Consider the following 25,971-nt stretch of genomic DNA (forward strand, 5'->3'; position numbering starts at 1 on the left):
ACAAATCCCGAATGTTTTCTGTACTGTGCCACTTTGCCTCCTCCCCAGCCGCTCGCCAACAAAGCCAAGTCAAACAAAACGAGAACACCGATTTGTGTATTTTAGTTTTTGGAAGACATGTTTATTTAACCCTGTATAGGAAAGAGAGAGGAAACAAGCAAAGCCAGGGAGGAGAGTAGTGGAAGAGAGCCGGAGCCGGCGACCGACTTGGCGTGAGACCTCGGGGTTCAGCAGTACCCACACAGCACCCACACAGCACCGATGGAGGGAGGAAGATCCGCGCGGAACAGGTGGCCCCAGCTTTTAACTGCTTCAACTGAGGACGCGCCAACTTCCTCTGGTCATTTGTCTTTCTGTTTACATAAATGCCCACAGCAGTATCTGTAGCCTTTTATCTTCACTCCTGAACTCACAAACCCTCCTGTCTTTGGATAGATGACCTCCTGTGATAGTGAAATAGAGGAGGGGCCAGATTCACACTGGAGACCAAGGCATTAATAAAAGAGGGCGATTTAGGCGCAGTTAAGTGGCAAGCCATCAACAGACCTCTTCCCAGTGCTGCTTGGCCAGGATTCAGTGGGGGAGCTGGGGCTGTGGGAACCAGCAGAGAGAAGGCTGGAACAGCCGGGATTCAGTTTGGCTTACAACGTGCCAGTTCTATGTCCTTGGGAAAGTGAAGTTTTCAGACGCCACTTCTGCTTATCTATCAGTCAGAGAGGCTGTCACCTCCTGTTTTCTGTCTCCACGGGACGGCTCTGAGGGTCAAATGAGCTTCTGGGTCTAGGACCCAGGGCCACGTGAATTGGGACCTCTGGGTCTCCAAAGCTGTCTCTGCTGTTTCACATTCCCTTTAGCCTTTCTCTGCCTGGTATGTACGTTAGACTGTTTCTAACTAAATCTTACACTCACGTGGGTAGAGGTGTCTTTTGCATTTTACTTTCCAATCTTCTGAAACTACTGAACATTACACAATCATCGGAAGTCTGCCAAAGAAGACAGATCCAACCACATGAGAGGTTTCACCCATTGGACATAGTAATCACAGTCCACAGAGAAAAACCTGCACAAAGGACATGAGCTAGGATACATCTAAATGTCATTTAGCGGCAAAAATAAAGTTGGTATAAAGTATTATTAGACAGGCATAAATCTTTTTTTTTTTTTTTTAAAGAGGGCTGGAAATGTGGTGTGGAGGTTAAGCTGCCATCGGTGAGGCTGGCATCCCATAGGGCTGATCCAGCTCCCTGCTCATGCACTTGGGAAGGAAGCAGAGGACAGCCCAAGTGCTTGGGCCCCTGTCACCCACCTGGGCAACCCAGACGTACTTCTGGGCTCCTGGCTTCTGCCAGCCCCAGCCCCAGATCTTTCTGTAACTTTGCCTTTCAAATAAATAAATTAAAAAGAAAATAGAATTGAACAGGGGCCAGTGTTGTGGTGCAGTGGGTTAAGCTTCCCCTGCAAGTCCCAGCTCCCTGTAGTGTGCCTGGTAAAGCAGTGGGAAATGGCTCGAGTATGGGTGTCTGCCACCGAAGTTGGACCTGGATGGAGTTTCTGGCTCCTGGCTTGGGCCTGGCCCAGCCCCTGCCATTGTGGCCATTTGGGGACTGAATCAGCAGACTGAAGAATAATTCATCTCCACCCCCAACCCCCACCCTTCTCTCTGTAACTCTTTCAAATAAATAAATACATCTTTAAAAATTTTTTAAAAAAAAGTTTAATGCCTGTAATTCCACTTGTCTGTGGCAGGTATGAAAGACCAAAACTTCAGAACATCATCTGTATCAGACAAGCATGCTATTTCAAACACTGGGGAGCAATCCTGTGGCTCCCAGCTGGAGGGCTAAAACACTGACGTTCCGACAAGCTAGGATTCACCCCACAGGTGATGCTTACATCACCTTTCCCCAGCTCCCTGCATCAGAACACACTAGATTCACTTTGGACGCTCTCAATAACTCTGTAGGGCTGGTGCTGTGGCACAGCGGGTAAAGCCAGCATATGGGCACCAGCTCGAGTCCTAGCTGCTCCACTTCCAATCCAGCTCCCTGCTAATGTGCCTGGGAAAGCAGTGGAAGATGGACCAAGCACCTGGGCCCCTGCACCCACACGGGGGACCCGGATGAAGTTCCTGGCCCAGCCCTAGCTGTTGCAGCCATCTGGGGCAGTGAACCAGTGAATGGAAGACATCTTTTCTTCTCTAACTCTGCCTTCCAAATAAATACATCTAAAAAGAAAGAACTCTGCTGCTGGTCTCCCAAATTCCCAAGGGATATTCTTGTACACAGCACTCTTAGTGCCCCACATCTCTAGTGCAGAGGTTCTTCCCTAACAAAGTATCTGTTTGAACACCAGTCCGCTCCTTCCCTTCCTAAATTCTCCCCTCCTCAGGCATCAGCAGCCTGCCCTGACCAAGCTGCCTCAGAACCAAGGTGAGGTAACCCCACCCTCTAACGCCCCCAAGGCTGCTCAGCTGTCATTTGTGGGGTTTTTTTGATAGGCAGAGTGGATAGTGGGAGAGAGAGACAGAGAGAAAGGTCTTCCTTTTTGCCGTTGGTTCACCCTCCAATGGCCACTGCGGCCGGCGCATCGTGCTGATCCGAATCCAGGAGCCAGGTGCTTCTCCTGGTCTCCCATGCGGGTGCAGGGCCCAAGCACTTGGGCCATCCTCCACTGCACTCCCGGGCCACAGCAGAGAGCTGGCCTGGAAGAGGGGCAACCGGGATAGAATCCGGTGCCCCGACCGGGACTAGAACCCGGTGTGCCAGCACCACAAGGCGGAGGATTAGCCTGTTAAGCCACGGCGCCGGCCTCAGCTGTCATTTAGAGGAGACACAGACCACGCCTCTCTGCTGAGTCACTTTGCTAAGACTAGTATATTTACTTTGTGTACTTGAGAGAACAAAATGGCTGGCACCTGGAAATCAGGAAGAAGCTGAAGCATGCAGGTCACAAGGATTCAATTTTGTATCAACCAATTTAAAAAGGGGACAGGCACTGTGGCCCAGTCTCTGGCTCCTGGCTTTGGCCTGGATCAGATCTGGCTGTTGCAGCCATTTGGGAAGTGAACCAAAGGATGGAAGATCTCTATCCCTCCATTGCTATGCATTTCAAATAAATAAATAAAGTTTTTAAAAAGAAATAAAAAAAAAACCCACAATAGCTAACTGTATTTGAGTTCAATTGCTATAATTTAGAAGCAAGGCAAATACAACCTTTCCTTAAACTCATTTATTTATTTATTTTAGATTTATTTATTTGAAAGCGTTACAGAGAGAGGTAGAGACAGAGAAAGAGGTCTTCCATCCTCTGGTTCACTCCCCAGTTGGCTGCAACGGCTGGAGCCAAGCTGATCTGAAGCCAGGAGCCTCTTCCAGGTCTCCCACTTGGGTGCAGGGGCCCAAGGACTTGGGCCATCCTCTACTGCTTTCCCAGGCCATAGCAGAGAGCTGGATCGGAAGTGGAGCAGCTGGGACTAGAACCGGCACCCATATGGGATGCCAGCACTTCAGGCTAGGGTGCTGGCCCCAACTCATTTATTCTTAATCCTCCAAAATGTCTAGATTTCTACCTCCCATGAGGATCTCTTCACCATGGACAACAGAACAGGGCACCTGCCCGAGCCAACAGGCCCCAGCACGGGGAACTCCGAGAAACACAGGTCCTGAAGCCACATACAGGAGAATCTGACTGGGAGGCTCCAGCCCTCCTCTGGGCCCCTGCTCACTTAATCTTGGTGTCCACCAATACCCCTTCTTCCTCCAGTGTGAGATGTGCATGTGTACTGCCTGTAACATACAAATACAGCATACACACACACACACATGTGTGCAATATAAGACATAAGCAAGGAATATTTTTCCTAATAACTAGTTAATTTAAAGTGAGACGTCCTGGGGAAAAAAGTTCTTCCCTCAAAGGTTTCTTCTAGCTTGAGAACCAATTACTGGAACAGAGCACTCCTCAAAGAACACATCTAAGAAGTACTCCCTCAACTGTTATTTGGCAAATTTTGACAAACTTTGATGAACTAAGAAGTTCTTACGCCGGCGCCATGGCTTAACAGGCTAATCATCCGCCTTGCGGCACCGGCACACCGGGTTCTAGTCCCGGTTGGGGCGCCGCATTCTATCCTGGTTGCCTCTCTTCCAGGCCAGCTCTCTGCTATGGCCCGGGAGTGCAGTGGAGGATGGCCCAGGTGCTTGGGCCCTGCACCTGCATGGGAGACCAGGAGAAGTACCTGGCTCCTGGCTTCGGATCAGCGAGATCCACTGGCCGCGGCGGCCATTGGAGGGTGAACCAATGGCAAAAAGGAAGACCTTTCTCTCTCTCTCTCTATCCACTGTCAAAAAAAAAAAAAAAAAAAAAAAGTTCTTAATTAACAGCCACTGGGGTTGGCATTGTGATACAGCAGGATAGGCTGCTACCTGTGATGCCTGCACCCCAAAGAGGACTGGTTTACTGAGTCCCGGCTGCTCCAATTTCCATATGGCTCCCTGCTAACATGTCTGAGAAAGCAGAGGAAGATGGCCCAAGCACTTGGGCCCCTGCACCCATGCAGGAGATCTGAATGAAGTTTTTAGGTCCTTGGCTCCATCGTGGGCATCTGAGGAGTGAACCAGTGGATGGAAGATCTAAGATAAATCTTAAAAAATAAATAGGCCGGTGCCGTGGCTCACTAGGCTAATCCTCCGCCTGTGGCGCTGGCACACTGGGTTCTAGTCCCAGTCGGGGCATCGGATTCTGTCCCGGTTGCTCCTCTTCCAGTCCAGCTCTCTGCTGTGGCCCGGGGAGTACAGTGGAGGATGGCCCAGGTCCTTGGGCCCTGCACCTGCATGGGAGACCAGGAGGAAGCACCTGGCTCCTGGCTTTGGATCAGCTCGGTGCAGCATGCTGGCCGCAACGCGCCAGCCAGCCATAGCGGCCACTTTGGGGGGTGAACCAATGGAAAAAGGAAGACCTTTCTCTATCTCTCTAACTCTGCCTGTCAAAAAACAAACAAATAAATAACAAGTATTTCGCCACCCTCTAATTACTTTTTTTTTTTCTTAAGATTTATTTGGGGTCGGCGCTGCGGCGTAGCAGGTAAAGCCACTGCTGCAGTGCCGGCATCCCATATGGGCGCCAGTTCGAGACCTGGCTGCTCCACTTCCAATCCAGCTCTCTGCTATGGCCTGGGAAAGCAGTAGAAGATGGCCCAAGTCCTTGGGCCCCTGCACCCACATGGGAGACCCAGAAAAAGCTCCTGGCTTCGGATTGGCACAACTCCAGCCATTGCAGCCAACTGGGGAGTGAACCAGCGAATGGAAGACCTCTCTCTTTCCTCTCTCTGTGTAACTCTTTCAAATAAATAAATAAATCTTTAAAAAAAATTTGATACACAGAAGAGAGGATCTTCCATCTGCTGGTTCAATCCCCAGATGGCCGCAATGGCCTGACCCAGGCCAAATCCAGGATCTAGGAGCGTCTTCCAAGTCTCCCACATGACTGCAGGGACCTAAGCACTTGGGACATCCTCTGCTGCTTTCCCAGGTGCATTAGCAGGGAGCTGGATTGGAAGTGGAGCAGCCAGGACTCAAAACCAGTGCCATAGGAGATGCTAGCACTGCAGACAGAGGGTTAACCTATTATACCACAGTGCCCGTCCCTAATTATTTCTTATAAAACAGTATTGTAAGGAAGGAATCAAGGAACACAGCAAGAGAGACAAAATATCATTTTAGATTCCCCAGGTTTCGGGGCAAGCGCTGTGGCATAGTGAACTAAGCTTCTGCCTATGGCGCTGAAATCCCATATGGGTGCAGGATCAAGTTCCAGCTACTCCTCTTCCAATGCAGCTCTCTGCTATGGCCTGAGAAAGCAAAAAATGGTTCAAGTGCTTGGGCCCCTGCATTCACATGGAAGACCCAGAAACTCCTGGTTCCTGGCTTTGGATCGGCTCAGCTCTGGCTGTCGCAACTACTTTGGAAGTGAATCAGTGGATGGAAAACCTTTCTATCTCTACCTCTGTCTGTAACACTACCTCAAAAAACAAACAGGCCGGCGCCGTGGCTCACTAGGCTAATCCTCCGCCTGTGGCGCCGGCACCCCCAGGTTCTAGTCCCGGTTGGGGCACCGGATTCTGTCCCGGTTGCTCCTCTTCTGGTCCAGCTCTCTGCTGTGGCTGGGAAGGCAGTGGGAGACCAGGAGGAGGCACCTGGCTCCTGGCTTCGGATCCGCACAGCGCGCCAGCTGTGGCAGCCATTTGGGGGGTGAACCAACGGAAGGAAGACCTTTCTCTCTCTCTCTAACTCTGTCAAAAAAAAAAAAATTCCCAGGGCTGGCGCTGTGGCTCAGTGGGTTAATGCCTTGGCCTGAAGCGCCGGCATCCCATATGGGCACTGGTTCTAGTCCCGGCTGCTCCTCTTCTGATCCAGCTCTCTGCTTTGGTCTGAGAAAGCAGTACAAAATGGCCTAGAAGCTTGGGCCCCTGCAAGCACGCGGGAGACCCAGAAGAAGCTCCTGGCTTCAGATCGGCACAGCTCCAGCCATTGCAGTTAATTGGGGAGTGAACCAGTGGATGGAAGACCTCTCTCTGCCTCTCTTCTCTCTGTGTAACTTTGACTTTCAAATAAAAAAAATTTAAATAAATCTTAAAAAATAAATAAATTCCCGGCCGGCGCCGCGGCTCAATAGGCTAATCCTCCGCCTTGCGGCGCCGGCACACCAGGTTCTAGTCCCGGTCGGGGCACTGATCTTGTCCCGGTTGCCCCTCTTCCAGGCCAGCTCTCTGCTGTGGCCCGGGAGTGCAGTGGAGGATGGCCCAAGTGCTTGGGCCCTGCACCCCATGGGAGACCAGGAGAAGCACCTGGCTCCTGGCTTCAGATCAGCGCGGTGCGCCGGCAGCAGCGCACCTACTGCAGCGGCCATTGGAGGGTGAACCAACGGCAAAAAGGAAGACCTTTCTCTCTGTCTCTCTCTCTCACTGTCCACTCTGCCTGTCAAAAAATAAAAAAAAAAAATTAAAAAAAATAAATTCCCCAGGTTTCTCTATTCAGAGAACTGGCCATGGGAACTTTAAGGAAAAAAACTAATTTTTAATTACAGGATTATTCCTTTCTGTGCTTCCAAGTCATGAGCTCTAAAACTTTAAAGACATTGTAGGTACCAGCTCCCCCTCCCCCTCTCCGTCCTTTCCACCCAGCGCTGCAGCCCTGTCCCGCTGAACTCCTGGAAAGATGGGTTAGGAGCACCTATCTGTGAGGCACCTGAGAAACGCTAACTGTTGGTAGGACAGAAAGGCTCTGGCACAGGAAGCTTCTAAATTTCCAAGTCTACCCATGTCTTAGGAGACCCTTCTAATCACACACTAACCAAGTAATTGTTTTCCTTTGTTTCAAATTGCTAACGGCGAGTGTGCGTCGTGTGTGTGTGTGTGTGTGTGTAAGGCAAGAAGCTAAGAAGACAAGACATTCAGAATCATGCAATTCAAAGGGAAGGACATTTAATAGGAATGTACAGGCCTGAAGTTCACACTAAGGGCTCAAGATCGGGAATCACCAGTTTTCTCTTCTGACCATCAGGGAAAGCTAAATTCTCTCTCCCTTGGCTACTGCAAAGGCTCGAGACCTGTAGGCAAGCCTTCCAGCTGGAAACGAATGAATGCTGAGAGAAGCCCAGGTTATCTAGCCCCTGTCTAGTACTGTTGTCTACACTGTGTTCGAAACATTTAAGGGCAAAGGATCCCACAAATAAACTCTTAACCCTAGCTATGTTCTTGTGTTAGACCAATGAATCTAAAATGTTTCTTCCTAGAATGGGAGGCACTTCAGATTCAAGACTAATTTTGGCTAAGGAAAAAAAATGAGGGTGGGGGGGTGGGGGTGGGGGTGAGTGTAAATTAAGGTGTAGTAGGTTAAGCCGGAATCCTATACTGAAGCACCAGTTCAAGTCCTGGCTGCTCCACTTCTGATCCAGCTACCTGCTAACAAGCATGGGAAGACAGCAGAAGATGGCCCAAGTACTTGGGCCCCTGCCACCCATGTGGCAGACCCAGATGGAGTTCCAGGCTCCTGGCTTTGGCCTGGCCCAGCCCTGGCCATTGTGGCCATTTCAGAAGTGAACCACTGGATAAAAGATCTCTTTCTCTCTCCTTATCACTCTTATCTTTCAAATAAAATATTTTAAGAAAGGAGGAAGAACAAATTATACACCCAGCAAACCGATCCACAACCCACAGACATTCCTCCCACTGTTTACTCACAGCACTATCTCTGAGCCAAGGCAGCCATTTCTCAGAGACACACTGCTAACTTAGCAAAACCTAAGCGGGATGAGGGTCACTCTGCGGGCATCATTCCTGTTTCTCCTCCTTGGGATGATTAACTGTGTCAGACTGAGTCATGGGATGTCCTGTATTTGGTCACACATTATTCTGGGTGTGCCAGCCAGGATGAAGCTGTGGACTTGAATAAAGCAGGCTATCTTCCCTGACAAGGGCGGCCTTCATTCACTCAGCTGAAGGCCTGATCAGAACACAGAGGCTGACCCTCCCTTGGGAGTAAGAGGAAACTCCTACCTGACTGGAACAGAAACATCAGCTCTGCTTTGGCTTTCCAGCCTGCTGGCTTTCAGTCTGGAACGTACACTACTGGCCTTCATCTCACGCTCGGCTCAGGCCTTCATGTGCGCCCCGGAGCTACACCAGCAGCTCTCCTGGGTCTCTAGCTGGCCCACTGTAGACCTTGGACTGTCAGCCTTCTTAACTGTGTGCGCTAATGCCTTATAATAAGTTTCTTTCTATAGGGACATATATACCCTCCATATCGGTTCTGCTTCTTTGAAGAACTCTAACTCCTTAACACAAATTAATCTGGAAATCGGAGATGCCGCTCCCTGGGGGAAGAAACACTACAGATTCATTAAGTGGGACTAGTCTGGGAAACCTACGCACCTATATCCTCTATCTTCCATCAGAGCAAAAACAGTGGAGGAAGCCCCAGGTAACTCAGTCTGCTGCTGTCTGCCACAGAGAGCGTTCCCAAGGCAGATCTCTAACTAGCACTGTGTCCATCCTCTGTGAAGCTGCTCAGATCCTTTCTGCTTCTCTGTGCACTGCTTTGCTAGTTCTTGAGTTTGAAGCAAAAAATACAACCACCTGTTCTGGCATCTCCTGATACTAACAGGCAGACAAAAGTTTCCAGACTGTCATAATTTTTCTAAGGCAGCTGATTTTATTCTACTTGAAAACTGTAATGTGCTCCAAGTTTAAAACAGCCTTCTTCTACCTAAACAGTGGCCAAATATTTGCAGTATACGTCTCTCCTCTCCCCATCCTCCTCTGAAACCAGGGTGTACTCTCAGGCCACATTTCATGGGCTAGACATAGTAAAACAGATCCCATTCCCCAAAAAGCAATTGCCACAGAGGTATGGTATGAGAGGTGCACAAGAAAACATCTTTTATTCTCTCTGGGCCCAACCTAAACCATCCTTCCCTCCCCGACTCCTTCATTCTCTGTCAAAACACAAAGATACCTCTAAGCCCCCCTCCTACCACCAACCCAGTGCATGGTAGTCAACAAAAGACAAAAACGAGGGAGAGTTTCCTAGCCAAGAAAGAGACTCAACAAAGAGTGGCGTTCTTATTGCGATCATTCCAAACTATGTAAGGCTGATGTGACCATGCAAACGATGCCCCTCTGCACACCACTATCAGCCTTTTTGGTACATCAACAGCTGCTACATGTTGCCATTATTTTCTTTTGAGATTCTGAAGTTCCAACGGTATTCTTGATCTTCTTCACCTATTCAACTTTAAACACTCAAATGCTTCAAAAAGCATGCACCTGGGACGCTGTTGGACTGAATAAACTAAGGCCTACCTCTCCCAGGTTACACTGTTTGGGGCACGATCACATTAGTCACTTTGACTCCAAGTATAGCTGGAACCAAGCAGAACTGCAAAGTTTCAGAAATGTAAAATGGGCTTAAAATATTAAAATAAGGCAATGAAAATCTCCATTTCTCAAGACCACCGAGTTACCAAAAATAGTGAATTGGCTGTAGAAGCAGTAATGACAAAACTCAATTTCTATAAATGAAATTATTTTAAGGTCCCTGGAGCAAAAGATAGTAAACAATGATTGGGAATCATTAAAAATCAGAACCGCAGATTTCAAACACTTATCTTTCTGTGCCTCTATGTTACCCAACTCAATCCCAAAAAGGAATCAGAATCAGATTCCTACCAACATAAGACTCCTAGGAGAAATCATATCAGTTCCTGGGGAAACTGTATGTCCTAAAGCAGACTTTAAAAATATGAGAAACACATGTATATGACAATAAGCCACTTTTTTCCTTCTCACTGTAATTTCTTTGACTTGCTGAGGATCAAGACAAAAGAATCAGTCTCAGATTCCTGAATTAGTCTGACCTCACCTTGCAACTCATGTGGTCAAGAACAGGTGCTATGTACAATTAAGACAAAAGGACTTTCTATCGGTGAGACTTTAGGGCTCTGATTCCACTGTGTTTACTGTAAAATACGCTAAAGGAGGGGCAGAGGTTGGGAAGGAGGAGGAACATCCATTACAAGGCGACATGACAGGTAGCAGGGCCCTAGCTAGACTTTAAGGAATTGATTCTATTCAGGCAAGGGAAACCCACATAATTAAGTTTCACACTTATAAAAGTATCACTCTGAATTCAGGAATAAGAGGCATTTGGTTGTAGACACAATTTCATCTGTAGATACTAACTTTAAATTTAGAGAAGAAAAACACTCATTGCATTAATGTTACGGGTTGGGTTTCTTATGTGACTCCTAAATCCATCTATTCTCTTTTGTTTTGATACAATTTGCAGCTATGGTTCCGAAGACCACCACAGCCCTGGTGCAGGTGTGCTCTTTAGTTTCAGAAAGTCCATCGGTCATGTAGTTGGCTGTCACTGCTAAATCTGTTGCTTGCAGAAGCCTCCGAGCTCTGGGATTGCCGGGTAGAGTCCTCACCATTTAGGCTCTTCCTACATACAGGACACGTGTCATGCTGAAAAAGAAAGATAGCAGTCCATGTGAACATCTGGCCGGAGAAGCGAGGGGGCACTGAACACATAGGAAACTACAAGAGTTAACACATGAAAAACTGTAACCTGGAAGCCAGAAAGGCAAAGAGCATATGCCCCCACTCAGCACACATGGGGTCCCACGGTAGGACGCCAGAACAGCTCTCAGACACAACTTTAAGTAGAACTGCAAGAATTCTCTAGTCCTGCAATTGAACAATAGCTAACACATACCATCAAACAGAACTAACTAGGAAACAGTGACCTGAACTATGACAGGAGGGCAACTGCCCAGGACTTTTGATATGGTCTAGAGCAGGTGACAACAACCTTTTTCTTTCAAGGGACAGAGAGTAAACACATTAGACTTTGCAGGCCACACCACCTCCACGGTAACTATTCATCTCTGCCAATGTAGCACAAAAATAGCTATAGGTAATTTGTAAACAAATAAGCATAGCTATGTTTCAATAAAACTTTATTTGTAAAAACAGACTGCAGGTTATAGTAGCCCATACACTAGAGATTGCCAACTCCTGATCAGAAAAGTCCCAAACAGATAGCCATCTCACAAAGACAGTAATGGTGGCACCAGGAGTCACTCAGGGATTTATGGGCCTACAATCTGATCCACTGGGTTCTCCATGAACTACACCTTTCCTCTGAACAACCCTGAGAAGATGTGACTTGCCAGGCTGTCATCAGAGATGACAGCCGAGCGTACTCACCAGTTCTAACCATGGCACAATACAACTGCTGTGAAAGAAGTGATTGCAGGGCAACTGCCGGACTTCCTCTTTAACTGTGTAATCTTCTTTGCACACTGGACACTCTAAACCCATATCTGTGGGAGGAAGAACGCCTTTTAAAGTAAATAAGGCGAAAGAAGGACGGAAAAACTAACCTAAGGTATCTAACAACCCGAGGAATGCATACAAATAAGACACAAGAGAGAAAAGAAAAGGGGCCATCCAAGTAGGAGGCACGTAAGAAGAGTGAATCGTAGTTCAAAACTGGGGGGACAGTGTCATTTTGAAAAGGGGGAATGCTGAATGGAGCTTATTCCAATAAGGCCTAGAAAAAACTATAAAGGTCCACTTTTCAATGTACAGTTGTAGCTTAGGCCTCCAAGTCCAGAGACAGGAAGCCCCCTTTTCTGAGATGAAATGGTCACAAACTACAGTTGAGTTCTAGGTAGCAAAACCTAAGTTTCTCAAGCTTGGCTAATAAGTTATACCAGCTAGTCTATGTCCTTAGCGCTGGGATATGCTCCAGGCCTGAACAGTGATCAAGGCATTCAGAACAGGACACTCCGTCCTCCCATTCCCAGCATCTCCAACCTAACTCTTTTACTTCTCATTCCTAGTCCACTGCAACGCTCCCAGTGTCCTGAGTTCTAGACCTGCAGCTCTCTACATAGATGCTATACTTTGCTACCCACTAATTTCCTTTAAAGCCAGCTTCATAGCAACCCCTAGCTCATGTTCACTTGGATTGTCAGCTGGCACCTTAAAATCAACAAATTAAAAATTAAAAACATCATATCATCTCCTCACCCAAACCAGGGCCCATTCACGATTCCTTTCCCCGAGGATGGCAGCACCACCATCATAGTTACAAAGTTACAAAATCTTAGAAAAATCTTTGACTCCCTCCCCTCCTGCATCCCATTAGGCAATCAGTGATGCAAGTCTTTAAAAATCTGTCTGAATCTTCCCTTTCCTTTCTGTCAGACTGCACACCAACACCTGAACCCTAGACCATTGTAACAGACTTAAATCCTTGTTTCTTTTCTTTTCTTTTTTTCTTTTCTTTTTTTTTTTTTTTTGACAGGCAGAGTGGACAGTGAGAGAGAGAGAGAGACAGAGAGAAAGGTCTTTCTTTCGCCATTGGTTCACCCTCCAATGGCTGCCGCAGCTGGCACGCTGCGGCCGGCGCACCACGCTGATCTGACGCCAGGAGCCAGGTGCTTCTCCTGGTCTCCCATGCGGGTGCAGGGCCCAAGCACTTGGGCCATCCTCCACTGCACTCCCGGGCCACAGCAGAGAGCTGGCCTGGAAGAGGGGCAACCGGGACAGAATCTGGCGCCCCGACCGGGACTAGAACCTGGTGTGCCGGCACCGCAAGGCGGAGGATTAGCCTATTGAGCCATGGCGCCAGCCCAAATCCTTGTTTCTGCTCCCTCCTCTTTCCAATCCATTTTACATACTACTGCTGGACTAATATTCCCTCTAGACTATTTCAGTTCCCATACTCCTACATTTGCAGACCTACAAAACTTACCCACTACATAAAAACGTCCAGTCCTAATGTCTCTTGCAGTGTCAAGGTCCTCTATAACAAGAACTATTCTCCTACTCTCTAAATGGGACTCAATTTTCAGGTCTAACAAGGTCACTCTCATCATACCATAACTCAAATACCATGTCCACACTGATATTATACTGATTCGTACTTTTCAATACACAAAGCGACCTAAGATGGCCCATCTTGTCTTTAAATCTCAAACACTAAACTTGAATTTGAGGAAAGAAACTCCTAGTCCAAAATAATGCCCCTCACTACTAAACTCCTTCAGTCTTTTTAAGTAAAACATTATCTATGGCTAACATTCCCAATTGTATCTGATACAAAGTACTTGTGAAACAAATTCTCTTTATCTTTCCTCAAAGTCAGTATCATCTGTCCAACACTATTTATAGCACTTAAAAAAAAAAAAAAGATTTATTTGAAAAGCAGAGCTACACAGAGGGAGGGAGGGGGGAGGTAGAGAGAGAGAGGGGTCTTCTGTCTGCTGGTTCACTCCCCAAATGGCTGCAACAGCCGAATCTGGGCCAATTTGAAGCCAGGAGCCAGGTGCTTCTTCTGCGTCTCCCAAGTGGGTACAAGGGGCCCAAGCACTTGGGCCATCTTCCACTGCTTTCCCAGGCTAGAGCAGAGAGCCGGATTGGAAGTGGAGCAGCCAGGACTTGAACCAGTGTCCATATGGGATGCCAGCACCGCAGGTGGTGACTTTACCTGCTATGCTACAGCACTGGCCCCTATTGCACTTTTTAAAAAATCATTTAGAGTGAGTAATGCTTCAACTTATTAGAACAAGATCTTATTTATCTTTGTACTTTTTTACTCCTAATGACACCCAGAAAAGGGACACGGTAATTGCTCAAAAAAGTCTGTTGAGTAACCAAACGAAGGGGTAGGCACTTTCCATACCTGGCGCCCATGTAGGCATTTTAGGGAGCTAAAGCTTTACCTAAAGAGCCTTAGAACAAGAAGGCACTGGGGTTTTGATAGAAATCAGAACAGAATAAATATGAAAATGAACCTACCAACTTGTTCCTGAGTTACTGACACTGTTGGAAGAGATGTAATCTTCTCCTTGTCAGCTGGGGGAGGCCCTGTGTTTTCCAGTTGTCCTAAAAGCTACAGAAAAGAAAAAGAAAGAGAAGAAGAAGAAGAAGTGGAAGGCATCTCAATATCCCTGGAGAGGGAACTGCGCCAGCTGGGAACAAACAGTGCTGGTATTAGAAGTGTTAGTTACTCTCACTTCGTGAGGCTCTGCGAACTTGGGTTTCCCCTTACCTGCTGTCAGAACACGGACAACCGCTTTACAAGTTCAGAGTGACATCAGTAGAAGCCTATAGACATGGCTGCCATGCTCACTTAGGGCATAAAGCAACTTTACGGGTAGTAAAAGGGTTGTGATAGTATAAATAAAACTACAGCTCAATAAAAAGTAATACTTGTAAGTACCACGTGCTAACCGCCTGCACCACTGGAGCACCCAGTCAAAAAAAGTAATACTTAACTGGTCCAAAAGCTTCATTCTGCCGGAAGCAAGAAAAGGGTGAGAGCATAGAAAGTAGCATGAAGTAAGCCAAGAAACAGGTGAATTACTACTGCCTACAAGAAGACTTGGATATAAACGACATGCTTTCTACTCTCTGCAATCCGCATGGGAAATGAAAAACCAATCAAATTAAAATGAACAAAAACAAGGAGAAGAAATTATACATGGTATGGGAATACCTTTTTCTCTGCTTCCTTCCCCTACTTTGCTCCACCTAGCAGAAACCCCTGCTTCAACATGTGAGACGACCCTCCTTTTTTGTGAAGTACTTGTTAGTAGGATCCTCACAGGACTAAACAAGAGGCCAAAAATACAATATATTGTTTGTTATAGGCAAAGTCTTTTCTTCCTATGGAGGTGAAACAACCTTCTAGAAATCCTCTTGGACTAGGAGATACATGGATGCTGAACTAAGCCCGTAAACCATTTATCTCTTTGTAAAATGAGAACCCAAAAGCTTAAAATGTTAGAGAAAGCAGAGTGACTGCCATTTCAGAAAGTAGCAGAAGGAAAGCAGGAAGCCTGTGGAACCATGAGACACACTGAACAGACACCCTCAAAAGGCAGCTCCTCACCTGGGTTACAATGGCATCAAGCCCTGTCTGACCCCAGGCATAGTCCCCAGGGTTGGAGTGCAGCATCCCGCTCCTATACATGAGATGAGACAGACAGCATTAGATGGAGTGACCAGGCTCCGCCTTACACCACAGAAAAAAATTGGCAGAGGTTTCCTGTTCTCTCTCTCAAAGCCGGAAAGTCACCGGACCTCTAGAATCAGGAGGCAAAGGATTTCTCAATATTTTCAAAGTCAGAACATCCAGAGACAGCCTCTCATTCTCTAGGAATTTTATTTGACTGGAACATAAAACGTGAAGCTACCTGAAGTACCATATGACAAACAAGAGCAAAAAGAGCGATTCTTTGCCTATTAGTTCGGGAAAGCTTGCATTTTCTGTACTCTCTTAAAACACAAATGGAGCTGCTTTGTAAGGAGAGTTTTCCCTTCAACATGGGCCAAAATCTACAGCAGACGTCCCTCATTCCAAGAGGCTGCCGGGACCCTGGACACTGAGGAGCTTTCTAGCAGGGAAGCAGCGATGGCAGCCCCTGCGTGACCACTCAGAGCGATGACAAACGGGGCTCGACGGCACCGCAGCTGCTGGAGCGTGGCTGCAGCACCCTGGGTGGGGTCCAGGCTCTCTGATGGGGACATGTTTAAAGGAACTGGGGGCTGGAACATAGGGTAACTGTGTGGAAGCACTGAGGTCTCTCTGAGCCAAGAAGTCTTCTGGGGCAGAGTTAGGAGTGGCAGACAAGAAGAAAGCCCATCGTTAAGCCCTGCCATACGTAAGTGTCACTCTCGTACTGAGTTATAGCCATTTGTTTCTAGTGAAAAACCTTCTGACTTTTGGGGAAAACCGTTATGATTTCAACTGCAGAAAGTACAGAGGGGAAACCCACCAATAAGATACCAAGTTTGGCAGGGGTCATTTTATTCTACACTTCAGCACAGTCCGCAGACCAAGAACATAAAGCAATCAGATACCCACACATCCTGGGAGACCTGGATAGCTCTCCTGAGCCTGAACAATAAAGAAGCACGTTTGAGCTCAGCGACACTGGCAGTCTAGCAGTCTCCCAGTCACATCCACATACTCACCTACACAGCTCTTTTTCTTGCTCTCTATTGCATAGACACCACAGCACCTAAAATGATGCTACTCCATCAGAGCAAGATAGAAAACAATTAGTTACTTACCAGGAAAAAGGGTGTGGGGATCCAGGAATTGCAGAATTTGCAAAGAATCCTGCAAAGATCTGTTGCATTATTCTGTTAGAGGGGAGAGAAAAAAAAAAGAAGGATAAGACAACAAACTAATGAAAACACTACAGATAGCATGGCTGACTAATCAAACACTTCCCAAACTCAATGGCTTTGCACTATTACGTAAGCATCACTAGAAATCAGTCTGCTACCTGGTGGTAAGCTATCTTACTGTTAGGGCTACCCTCCTGAGCTCTGTTATTTTATGGATTACTAGATTTTTGTGAATAAAGCTAGAACGAGATCTGACGGTATTGTAGAGTTTTCAGATTACGTTCCTGGAATCTCCGGCACCAGTATGAAAAAGGCCTGAGAGGGATGCTGAACCACTGAGATTCTTGGCACATCTCCATTTAACAAGGGTTGTTCCATTTCAGTGTGTCTTCCCGTGTTAGGTTTCTGTATCAGACATCACTTACGGGGTAGGCACTGTGGTGCAGCAGGTTAAGCCACCACTTCAGATGCCCACATCCCCACATCCCCAGTGGAGCCAATCCAGCTTCCTACTAACACACCTCCTTAGAGGCAGCAAACAACAGTTCAAGTATTTGGGACCCTGCTTTCCAGAAAGGACACACAGAGTTCCTGACCCCTGACTGTGGCCTGGCCCAGCCCCAGCTTTTGTGGGCATTTGAGTAATAAACCAGCAGTGGAAAATATCTATATTTCCACCTCCCCTGTGCCTTTCAAGTTTAAAAAAAACCAATAAACTTTAAAAGAGACCATTTTGGGGCCAATATTGTGGCACACTGGATGAAGCCTCCATTTGTGATGCTGGCATCCTGTTTTGAGTCCTGGCTATTCCGCTTCTGATCCAGTTTCCTGCTAATGCACCTGAGAATAAAGAATCTGGGCCCGGCCACCCAGATGGGAGACCACAGTGGGGTTCCTGGCGTTAGCCTGGCCAAACCTGACAGTTGTATCTATTCGGTAAATGAACCAGTTTCTGTTCTTCTCTCTCACTGCTTTTCAAATAAATAATACATAAGAAAATAAATCTTTTAAAAAGATATCATTTAAAGGATCTTTTTATTAAATTTGAGAATTACTTTATTTTAAGGGTATTTCAGATGACTATACTATAAACACACATGTGGTTAGCATTTATCATTCTGAACCTTAAGATGGCCTTTTTTAGATGTTTGCTTTATCCTAATGAATTGGTCTTTGTTACCCAAAGAGATACTGAAGTTAAGTCTCAGTAAAAGGAGAAAACTGTTTTGTAGCGCACCTGTGCTTTGAATGATACGCGCTTTTCACTCCCTTGGCTCTCACTATCGTTAGGCCAATGAATATAACAATGGCAGGCCAGCGCCGCGGCTCACTAGGCTACTCCTCTGCCTGCAGCGCCGGCACCATGGGTTCTAGTCTTGGTTGGGGTGTCAGATCCTGTCCCAGTTGCTCTTCTTCCAGTCCAGCTCTCTGCTATGGCCCAGAAGGGCAGTGGAGGATGGCCCAAGTGCTTGGGCCCTGCACCTGCATGGGAGACCAGGAGGAAGCACCTGGCTCCTGGCTTCGGATCGGCGCAGCACGTCAGCCGTAGTGGCCATTTGGGGAGGTGAACCAGTGGAAAGGAAGACCTTTCTTTTTGTCTCTCTCTCTCTAACTCTGCCTGTCAAAACAAAACAAAATACAATGGCAGCCATGAATATTATATTTTTCCTACTACTACTGAAGTTCAACAATAGCTAACTACACTATTTTCTCTGTGCTTTCTTATTTTGTTTTGTATTTTTATTTTTACAACAAAATTTACATATTTACAGCATAAACATAATGTTTTAAAAATGTGTAAAAAGTATGGAATGGCTAAATAAAGCTGATTAACATATGCATTACCTCACACTTATTTGTTGTGAGTACATTTAAAATCTACTCTTAGCAATTTTTTGTAAAGATTTATTTTATTTATTTGAAAGGCAGAGTTACAGAGAGAGAGAGAGAGAGAGATCCCCCATCCACTAGTTCACACCCAAAATGGTCACAACAGCTGGGGCTGGGCCAATCTGAAGTCAGGAGCCAGAAGTTTCTTCCAGGTCTCCCAAGCCAGTGCAGAGGCCCAAGCACTTGGGCCATCTTCCACTGCTTTCCCCAGCCACAGCAGAGAACTGGATCGGAAGAGGAGCAGCCAGGACTAGAACTAGCGCCCATCACTTCTTCCTCTCTTTGTCTCTCTATAACTCTGACTTTCAGATAAATAAATAATTCTAAGGAAAAAAAAAGAGATAGGACTTAATTCTCTGCCCTTCAATCATGGGCTGGACTTAATGACTTCTTGCAGATAATACTTCTATATGGCAGAAGTGACAGCATGTGGCTTCCAAATTTTGATACAGAAAGGCACTACTGTGGTCTATTTCCTTCCTCTCTCTCAGATCACTTAGTCTGGGACAAGTCAGCGGCAAATCCTGGCGACATTCAAGGAGCCCCAGGGAGAAAGCCACTTGGTAAGGAAGGATGCCCCCTGCCAACAGCCTTGTGAAGGAGCAGTCCTGGAACAGCTTGGCCAAGCCCAGCTAAGTGTTCAGATGACTGCGCCACAGCTCACGTTACTATTACCTCATGAGCCTCTCACCTGAACCATCCAGTTCAGCGGCTCCCAGTTTCTGATGCTGAGGAATAGGAGATAATGAATGTAAGCTGCTAAATTCTGGGTAATCTGCTATATCACAATAGCTAACTAATATACTCTCCTTGCCTGCCATTGACAAGAAGAACAAATCAGAAGTGCTTGAACTGATCAATAAGTAAATGGTACTAATCAAGTTTGAGAAATATCCTATCTCCTCGAGGCTCTAAAGTTGGCCCTACACAAAAGCTTGGAGTTGGAGGAGCACCTCACCAGCAACTGATCAATTACAATTGCTCTTTCTTGGCGGCTTCCTCTTTGGAAGTCACATGCTCACCATCATATTAAGTATAAGATGAGATTATCTTCAGTTGATACATACAGTGTTTACACTGATATGGGCTTTTTTTGGTTAAAAAGATAAAATTGTGTTAAAGTTAAATGTGGGGGTAGAGCGTGGTGGGAAAGGGAGGTGGTGTATATATATATATATTTATATTTATATTTATTTATTTTTTTGACAGGCAGAGTGGACAGTGAGAGAGACAGAGAGAAAGGTCTTCCTTTGCCGTTGGTTCACCCCTCAACGGCCGCTGCGGCCAGCACACTGCGCTGATCTGAAGCCAGGAGCCAGGTGCTTCTCCTGGTCTCCCATGCAGGTGCAAGGCCCAAGGACTTGGGCCATCCTCCACTGCACTCCCGGGCCACAGCAGAGAGTTGGACTGGAAGAGGAGCAACTGGGACAGAATCTGGCACCCCGACCAGGACTAGAACCCGCGGTGCCGGTGCTGCAGGCGGAGGATTAGCCTATTGAGCCCTGGCGCCAGCCATGTGGTATATATTTTTAATTTTAGCAACTCACAGAAGAAAAAAAAAAAATCCATCCACATATCTCAAGTAGAAGTGAAAATCAGGGTTGGCGCTGTGGCACAGCAGGTTAAAGCCCTGGCCTGAAGCACCAGCATCCCATGTGGGATGCTCTACTTCCAATCCAGCTCTCTGCTATGGCCTAGGAAACCAGTAGAAGATGGCCCCAAGTCCTTGGGCCCCTGCACCCACATGGGAGACACGGAAGAAGCTCCTGGCTTCGGATCAGCCCAACTCCAGCTGTTGCAACCAATTGGGGAATGAATCAGCAGATGGAAAACCTCTCCCTCTCTACCTCTCCTTCTCTCTGTGTAACTCTGACTTTCAAATACATAAATCTTTACCAAAAAAAAGTAAAAATCAAGAGAAGTTCATACTTTTTTCAACTCCAGAACTTTCCCAAGAGTCCTTCACCATTCTGTAAAATCATAATACCAATGTTTTCTATGGGAGATGAACTGTCAATATAATACTCTTGTCCCATGGCTTTTGTAGAAATCATTTCTTAATGATTCCACACATAGAGGCAAGCATCTGATTTTTCATTTTGTCTACCAAAATAGTCAAGGCTATGAAAATAAATATCAAAACATAATATATTTACAGTTATTTTTATTTCTTCTTTATATTAGAGAGTAATAGGATATATACTCATATGTATTTTTTAAATTGCATGTTATAATCAATGAATTTCTAATCAAGCTAGTAGAGGGCATTACAAAATATTTAGTTTAAAAGGCATCTGTTAAGTGTAAGATAAATCAAAGCCCATTTAGTTATGTGAACAATACATTTTAATTTTTAAAAAGTTACAGTACATTAGATTTCCACCACTTGTAACCAAAAACAATTCTGATTAATATAATCACAAAAGGACCAAGCAAAGAAAATAAAGATTATAGAGGAATAATTTTTTTAAATAAAGGACTAAAATGTTTTTAAGCATAGTATGAAATATAAGATTAAAAATCTGATATCCTAAAATGAAAACATTCATACAGTGATCAAGAACAAGAAAAAGGACAGAACAGAATAAAATTTATGTTTGCAATATATAGAAGATTAGCATCTAAACTATATATACATAAGAGCGCCTAAATATTTTTAAAACTCTGTAATAGGAAAGCTGGGCAAAGAATATTCGCTGGCGCCGTGGCTCAACAGGCTAATCCTCCGCCTTGTGGCGCCGGCACACTGGGTTCTAATCCCGGTCGGGGCACCGATTCTGTCCCGGTTGCCCCTCTTCCAGGCCAGCTCTCTGCTGTGGCCAGGGAGTGCAGTGGAGGATGGCCCAAGTGCTTGGGCCCTGCACCCCATGGGAGACCAGGAGAAGCACCTGGCTCCTGCCATCGGAACAGCGCAGTGCGCCGGCCACAGCGCGCCTACCGCAGCGGCCATTGGAGGGTGAACCAACGGCAAAAAGGAAGACCTTTCTCTTTGTCTCCCTCTACTGACCACTCTGCCTGTCAAAAATAAAAAAATTAAAAAAAAAAAAAAAAAAGGATATAAAACCAAACCCATGCTTTCTGAGTTTCCTTACAGCTCAAGCAAGGAGCACGTGTGTGCTACAGAGCTCAGTGAGTGGAATTTCCCTGGCAGGGGATGGAATAGCAGTGGGGCAGTAGAAAAGGTTTTGGTTTCCTTAGAAAAATGGGATAAATAAACTATGGCTGTCTTTCCCCTTTCTCCCCACCTGAGCCCCTAAGACAGTAAGTACGAGAGGAAGACCAGGAGAGTCATGGAGATGCACCTCTGACAGAACTGAGACACTGAAATGCTGCTCCCTTCCTGCAGACTTTTGTTCTGTGGGAAAAAACCTCCTGTGTAAACCTCCATTAAATCAGGCTACATGTAACTTGCATATTACGATGGTAATATGATTACTGGTAAGGAAAGGAAGCTTGAGTTTTTCTCCTACTCTTTGCTACTGGTCAAAGAGGCAATGAGTACAGAAGACTATGATTTCCTACGGAAGAGGCAAAGCAGCTGAGGAAGACTGATTTAAGCCAATGCACTCACACTGATATTTTATCAGCCTGACAAGGAATTTTTTTTTTTAACAGATGATTTTAAAATTTAACCCTTTTCTATTTTAGCTTTACCTGATGCAGGTCAAGGGCTCTGTAACAAGAATGTATAGGCGGCCGGCGCCACGGCTCAATAGGCTAATCCTCTGCCTGCTGCGCTGGCACACCGGGTTCTAGTCCCAGTTGGGGCGCCGGATTCTATCCCGGTTGCCCCTCTTCCAGGCCAGCTCTCTGCTATGGCCCGGGAAGGCAGTGGAGGATGGCCCAAGTGCTTGGGCCCTGCACCCCATGGGAGCCCAGGAGAGGCACCTGGCTGCTGGCTTCGGATCAGCACGGTGCGCCGGCCGCAGCAAGGCGGCCATTGGAGGGTGAACCAACGGCAAAGGAAGACCTTTCTCTCTGTCTTTCTCTCTTACTGTCAACTCTGCCTGTCAAAAAAAAAAAAAAGAATGTATAGGGCTAATATCTGGAAAATTCTATGTACCTGGTACGTGTGTTACCTTCTCCTTCTTTCTTAGATTGCAGTCAGAATGTATGACTGCCCAAGGGTACTCATACTGTGTTTTTAAGCATTCACATAGGACAAATTAGGTTAATTCTCCACATTCTTATTTGGCAACCAAGAAACTTCCAAAGTATCTCTTTTTACAGATATATTTATTTAGTTGGAAGGCAGAGTGACAAGAGAGAGATCAATCTTCCATCTGCAGGTTCCCTCCCCAAATGGCCACAACAGCCAGGTCTAGATCAGGTCAAGACCACAAGTCAGGAACTCTAACTGGGTCTCCCACGTAGGTAGCAGACGCCCAAATACTTGGGCCATTGTCTATGTTTTTCCAGGCCCATTAGCAGAAAGTTGGAATGGAAGAGAAGTTGCCAGGGCTGGCACTCTGACAGGGGATGCCGGCATTGCAAGCTGCAGCCTAACCCGCCATGCCATAACACCAGCCCTCACTTGAAACTATTTTATTTCCATTAAAGGAACTCCAACAGAAAACACATGTGTCTGATAGGCCAGAAATTATCAGTTAACAATCAGAGACACTCAACCTCATCTGATCTCCTTCTCTGACACCCCAGCTCTCATTAATTTAAAGGCTCTGGACAGGAGCTGCTGTCTAAAACATTTAGCTCTAATTACTTTGGACAAATTTGGACAAAATGAACACTGATTAAAACAAAATCCAGGAGTTCATGCTAAAAATAAATAAGTTAATAAACAAAGTAGGGCAGGGAGATGAGAAAAAAAATTTTTAAATAGAAGAATGCCTAATATCTGTAGAAGGAATCATAGAAACTATGTAAAATTTCCTACAGTCATTACAGTAATAATTAAGGTAAGATTCATCAGTGAGTGCAATACCATCAGGTGAAAAACCATTAGAGAATCAGATCTTCCCTCACTCTCAAAGATTATACATTAATCAAAAAAGAAGAGGTGGGGGCAGCATTGTAGCACAGCAGGTAAAGTCACCGCCTGCGGCACTGGCATCCCACATGGGCACTGGTTCATATCCTGGCTGCTCCACTTTCGATCCAGCTCTCTGCTAATGGCCTAAGAAAAACAGCAGAGGATGGTCTGCCACCCATGTTGGAAACCAGGAAGAAGCTCTTGGCTCCTGACTTCAGTCTGGCCCCGTCCTGGCCACTGCAGCCATTTGGGGAGCAAACTAGTGGATGGAAGATTTCTCTCTTTCTGTATTTCCCTTCCTCTCTGTAACTGCCTTTCAAATAAATAAAATAAATCTAAAAAAAAATAATAAAAAAGAAGTCATCAGGAATTTTAACCAAAGGAGGGACTTACTAGAGTAGGTAAAAGAATAGGAGAAATGAGAAAGTACACAAACCAAGCACAGTTGTATTTTGTGACATGGGCATCCCATATCAAAGAGCTAGTTGAGTCCTGGCTATTCTGCTTCCAATCCAGCCTCCTGCTAACATGCCCCAGAAGGCAGTGGAATATGGCCAAAGTACTAAGAACTCTGCCAGCCATGCGGGAGACTAGTATGGAATTCCTGGCTCCTGGTCTGCCTGGCCCAGACCCGGCTGTTGAAGCCATGTGAGCAGTAAACCAGCAGATTTACTGTCTATAAACTTGTCTCTTCCTCTCTGTCACTCTGCCTTTCAAATAAATAAATCTTCTAAAATTTTTTTTTACCGAAAAGGAATGAGAGCTGGTAATAACTGGAGCAGTGGTTTTTAACCCTAGCTACAATAAGAATAACTTTAGGAGCTTTAAAACATTACTAATTCTAGACCTTAAACCAGACTAAATTATAATCCCTAGGGGTAGGATCCACATATCAGTATTTTTAAAAACAATTTTTGATGATGCTAATGTTCAGCCAGGTTTAAAAACCACAAAACTAAAGGGTAAACAGGTAGCTGAGGTGGCATAAAGGGGGGAAGGGAGCCAAAAGTAGAAAATGAATGAAACAAAATCCTGTAAGAAATAGGTGAGGAGGGGCTGGCGCTGTGGTGGGTAAAGCCGCCACCTGCAGTGCTGGCATCCCCTATGGTCTCCGGTTCAAGTCCCGGCTGCTCCATTTCTGACCCAGCTCTTAGCTATGGCATGGAAAAGCAGTAGAAGACGGCCCAAGTGCTTGGATCCCTGCACCAGCATGGGAGATCTGGAAGAAGCTCCTGTCTGCTGGCTTCAGATCAGCGCAGCTCCGGCAGCTACAGCCATTTGGGGAGTGAACCAGCAGCTGGAAGACCTTTCTCTCTGTCTCCCTTTCTCTGTGTATAACTCAACCTCTCAAATAAATAAATAAAATCCTTAAAAAAAAAATGTTAATCAAAGACCTGTAACATTAGTGTTACAATCCTTTAGTTTATCATCATTAACTGGTAGTAGGCAGTTCCAAATAATAAGATACATTTCCACAATTTCATAGAAAAGAGAGGTGCTTGAAGTATACACATAGGAAAACAATTATAAATTAGGAAATGTATATTTTTTTATATAGAAACTAGCTAGCCAATAGCTGGACCAGTTTCTTAACACTTAGCTCATATTAGACATTCAATTCAGCTGAATTTTCATCTTGTCCATCTAGCTCCACAAAGGTGGAATATAGATGGAGTACGAGAATCTTGTATGGATTCAATTACACCAACATGTCCTTCATTGAAAGTTCTCTTTAAAAGAAAGTATTGATTTATTTGGGGGCGGGGAAAGAGAGATTGAAAGATGACCCATCTGCTGGTTCACAACAGGTAGTGCTGAGCCAGGCATCAGGAGTACCATTCTATATCTCAGGTGGGTGCAGGGGCAGAAGCACTTGGGCCACCCTCTGCTGCCTTCCCAGGTGCATCAGCAGGAAGCTGGATCAGAAGCAGAGTAGCTAGGACACCGACACTGTGAACACTCAGACACTGAAGGCAGCTTAACCTGCTGTACCCCAACACCGGCCCCTGAAAGCACTCTTACAAGAAACTTAAAAACCACTCACCCTTCAATAGCTGGTGATCTGTCAGGGCGAGTACTTCCCCGAGATCTGTATCTCCGCGTCATCGGCAGCCGAGGAGGCCGGCTTGGTCCCCAGAAGTCAGTGTGGGTTTGGTGACCCCTCTCATTGGCTCTATTATCTTGGTCCAGTGGATTGCTACTTAGAAATGGTCTAAAATCTTGGAAAAACATCGTGTGATCCAAATGGTCCCAGAGCTGGTAAAACCAGAAATAAATCACATGTTAGGACAAACGAGGAAGAGATAGGAGAGAGAGAAATAACTTTGAACACTTTGCAACTCCAAAATAATAAAGTATGTTTCCTCAATTTCAAGGAAAC

General features: G+C 45.9%; 1 protein-coding gene across 1 annotated transcript in view; it reads right to left on the reverse strand.

Moving 5' to 3' along the window:
• Positions 1-9,410: 9,410 nt before the first annotated feature.
• RNF115 (ring finger protein 115) overlaps positions 9,411-25,971 on the reverse strand; it is an 83,760-nt gene continuing 67,199 nt past the window's right edge. Inside the window, exons 4-9 of the mRNA XM_062192121.1 lie at positions 25,636-25,847; positions 16,652-16,723; positions 15,468-15,540; positions 14,372-14,465; positions 11,771-11,886; positions 9,411-11,026 (exon numbers count right to left, since the gene is read on the reverse strand). Of these exons, the coding sequence (XP_062048105.1) occupies positions 10,895-11,026; positions 11,771-11,886; positions 14,372-14,465; positions 15,468-15,540; positions 16,652-16,723; positions 25,636-25,847 (699 nt within the window). The 3' untranslated portion in view covers positions 9,411-10,894. The remainder of the gene's footprint in view (positions 11,027-11,770; positions 11,887-14,371; positions 14,466-15,467; positions 15,541-16,651; positions 16,724-25,635; positions 25,848-25,971) is intronic.

This window comes from Lepus europaeus, chromosome 5, assembly GCF_033115175.1.
Source record: "Lepus europaeus isolate LE1 chromosome 5, mLepTim1.pri, whole genome shotgun sequence".
NCBI lineage: Eukaryota > Metazoa > Chordata > Mammalia > Lagomorpha > Leporidae > Lepus > Lepus europaeus.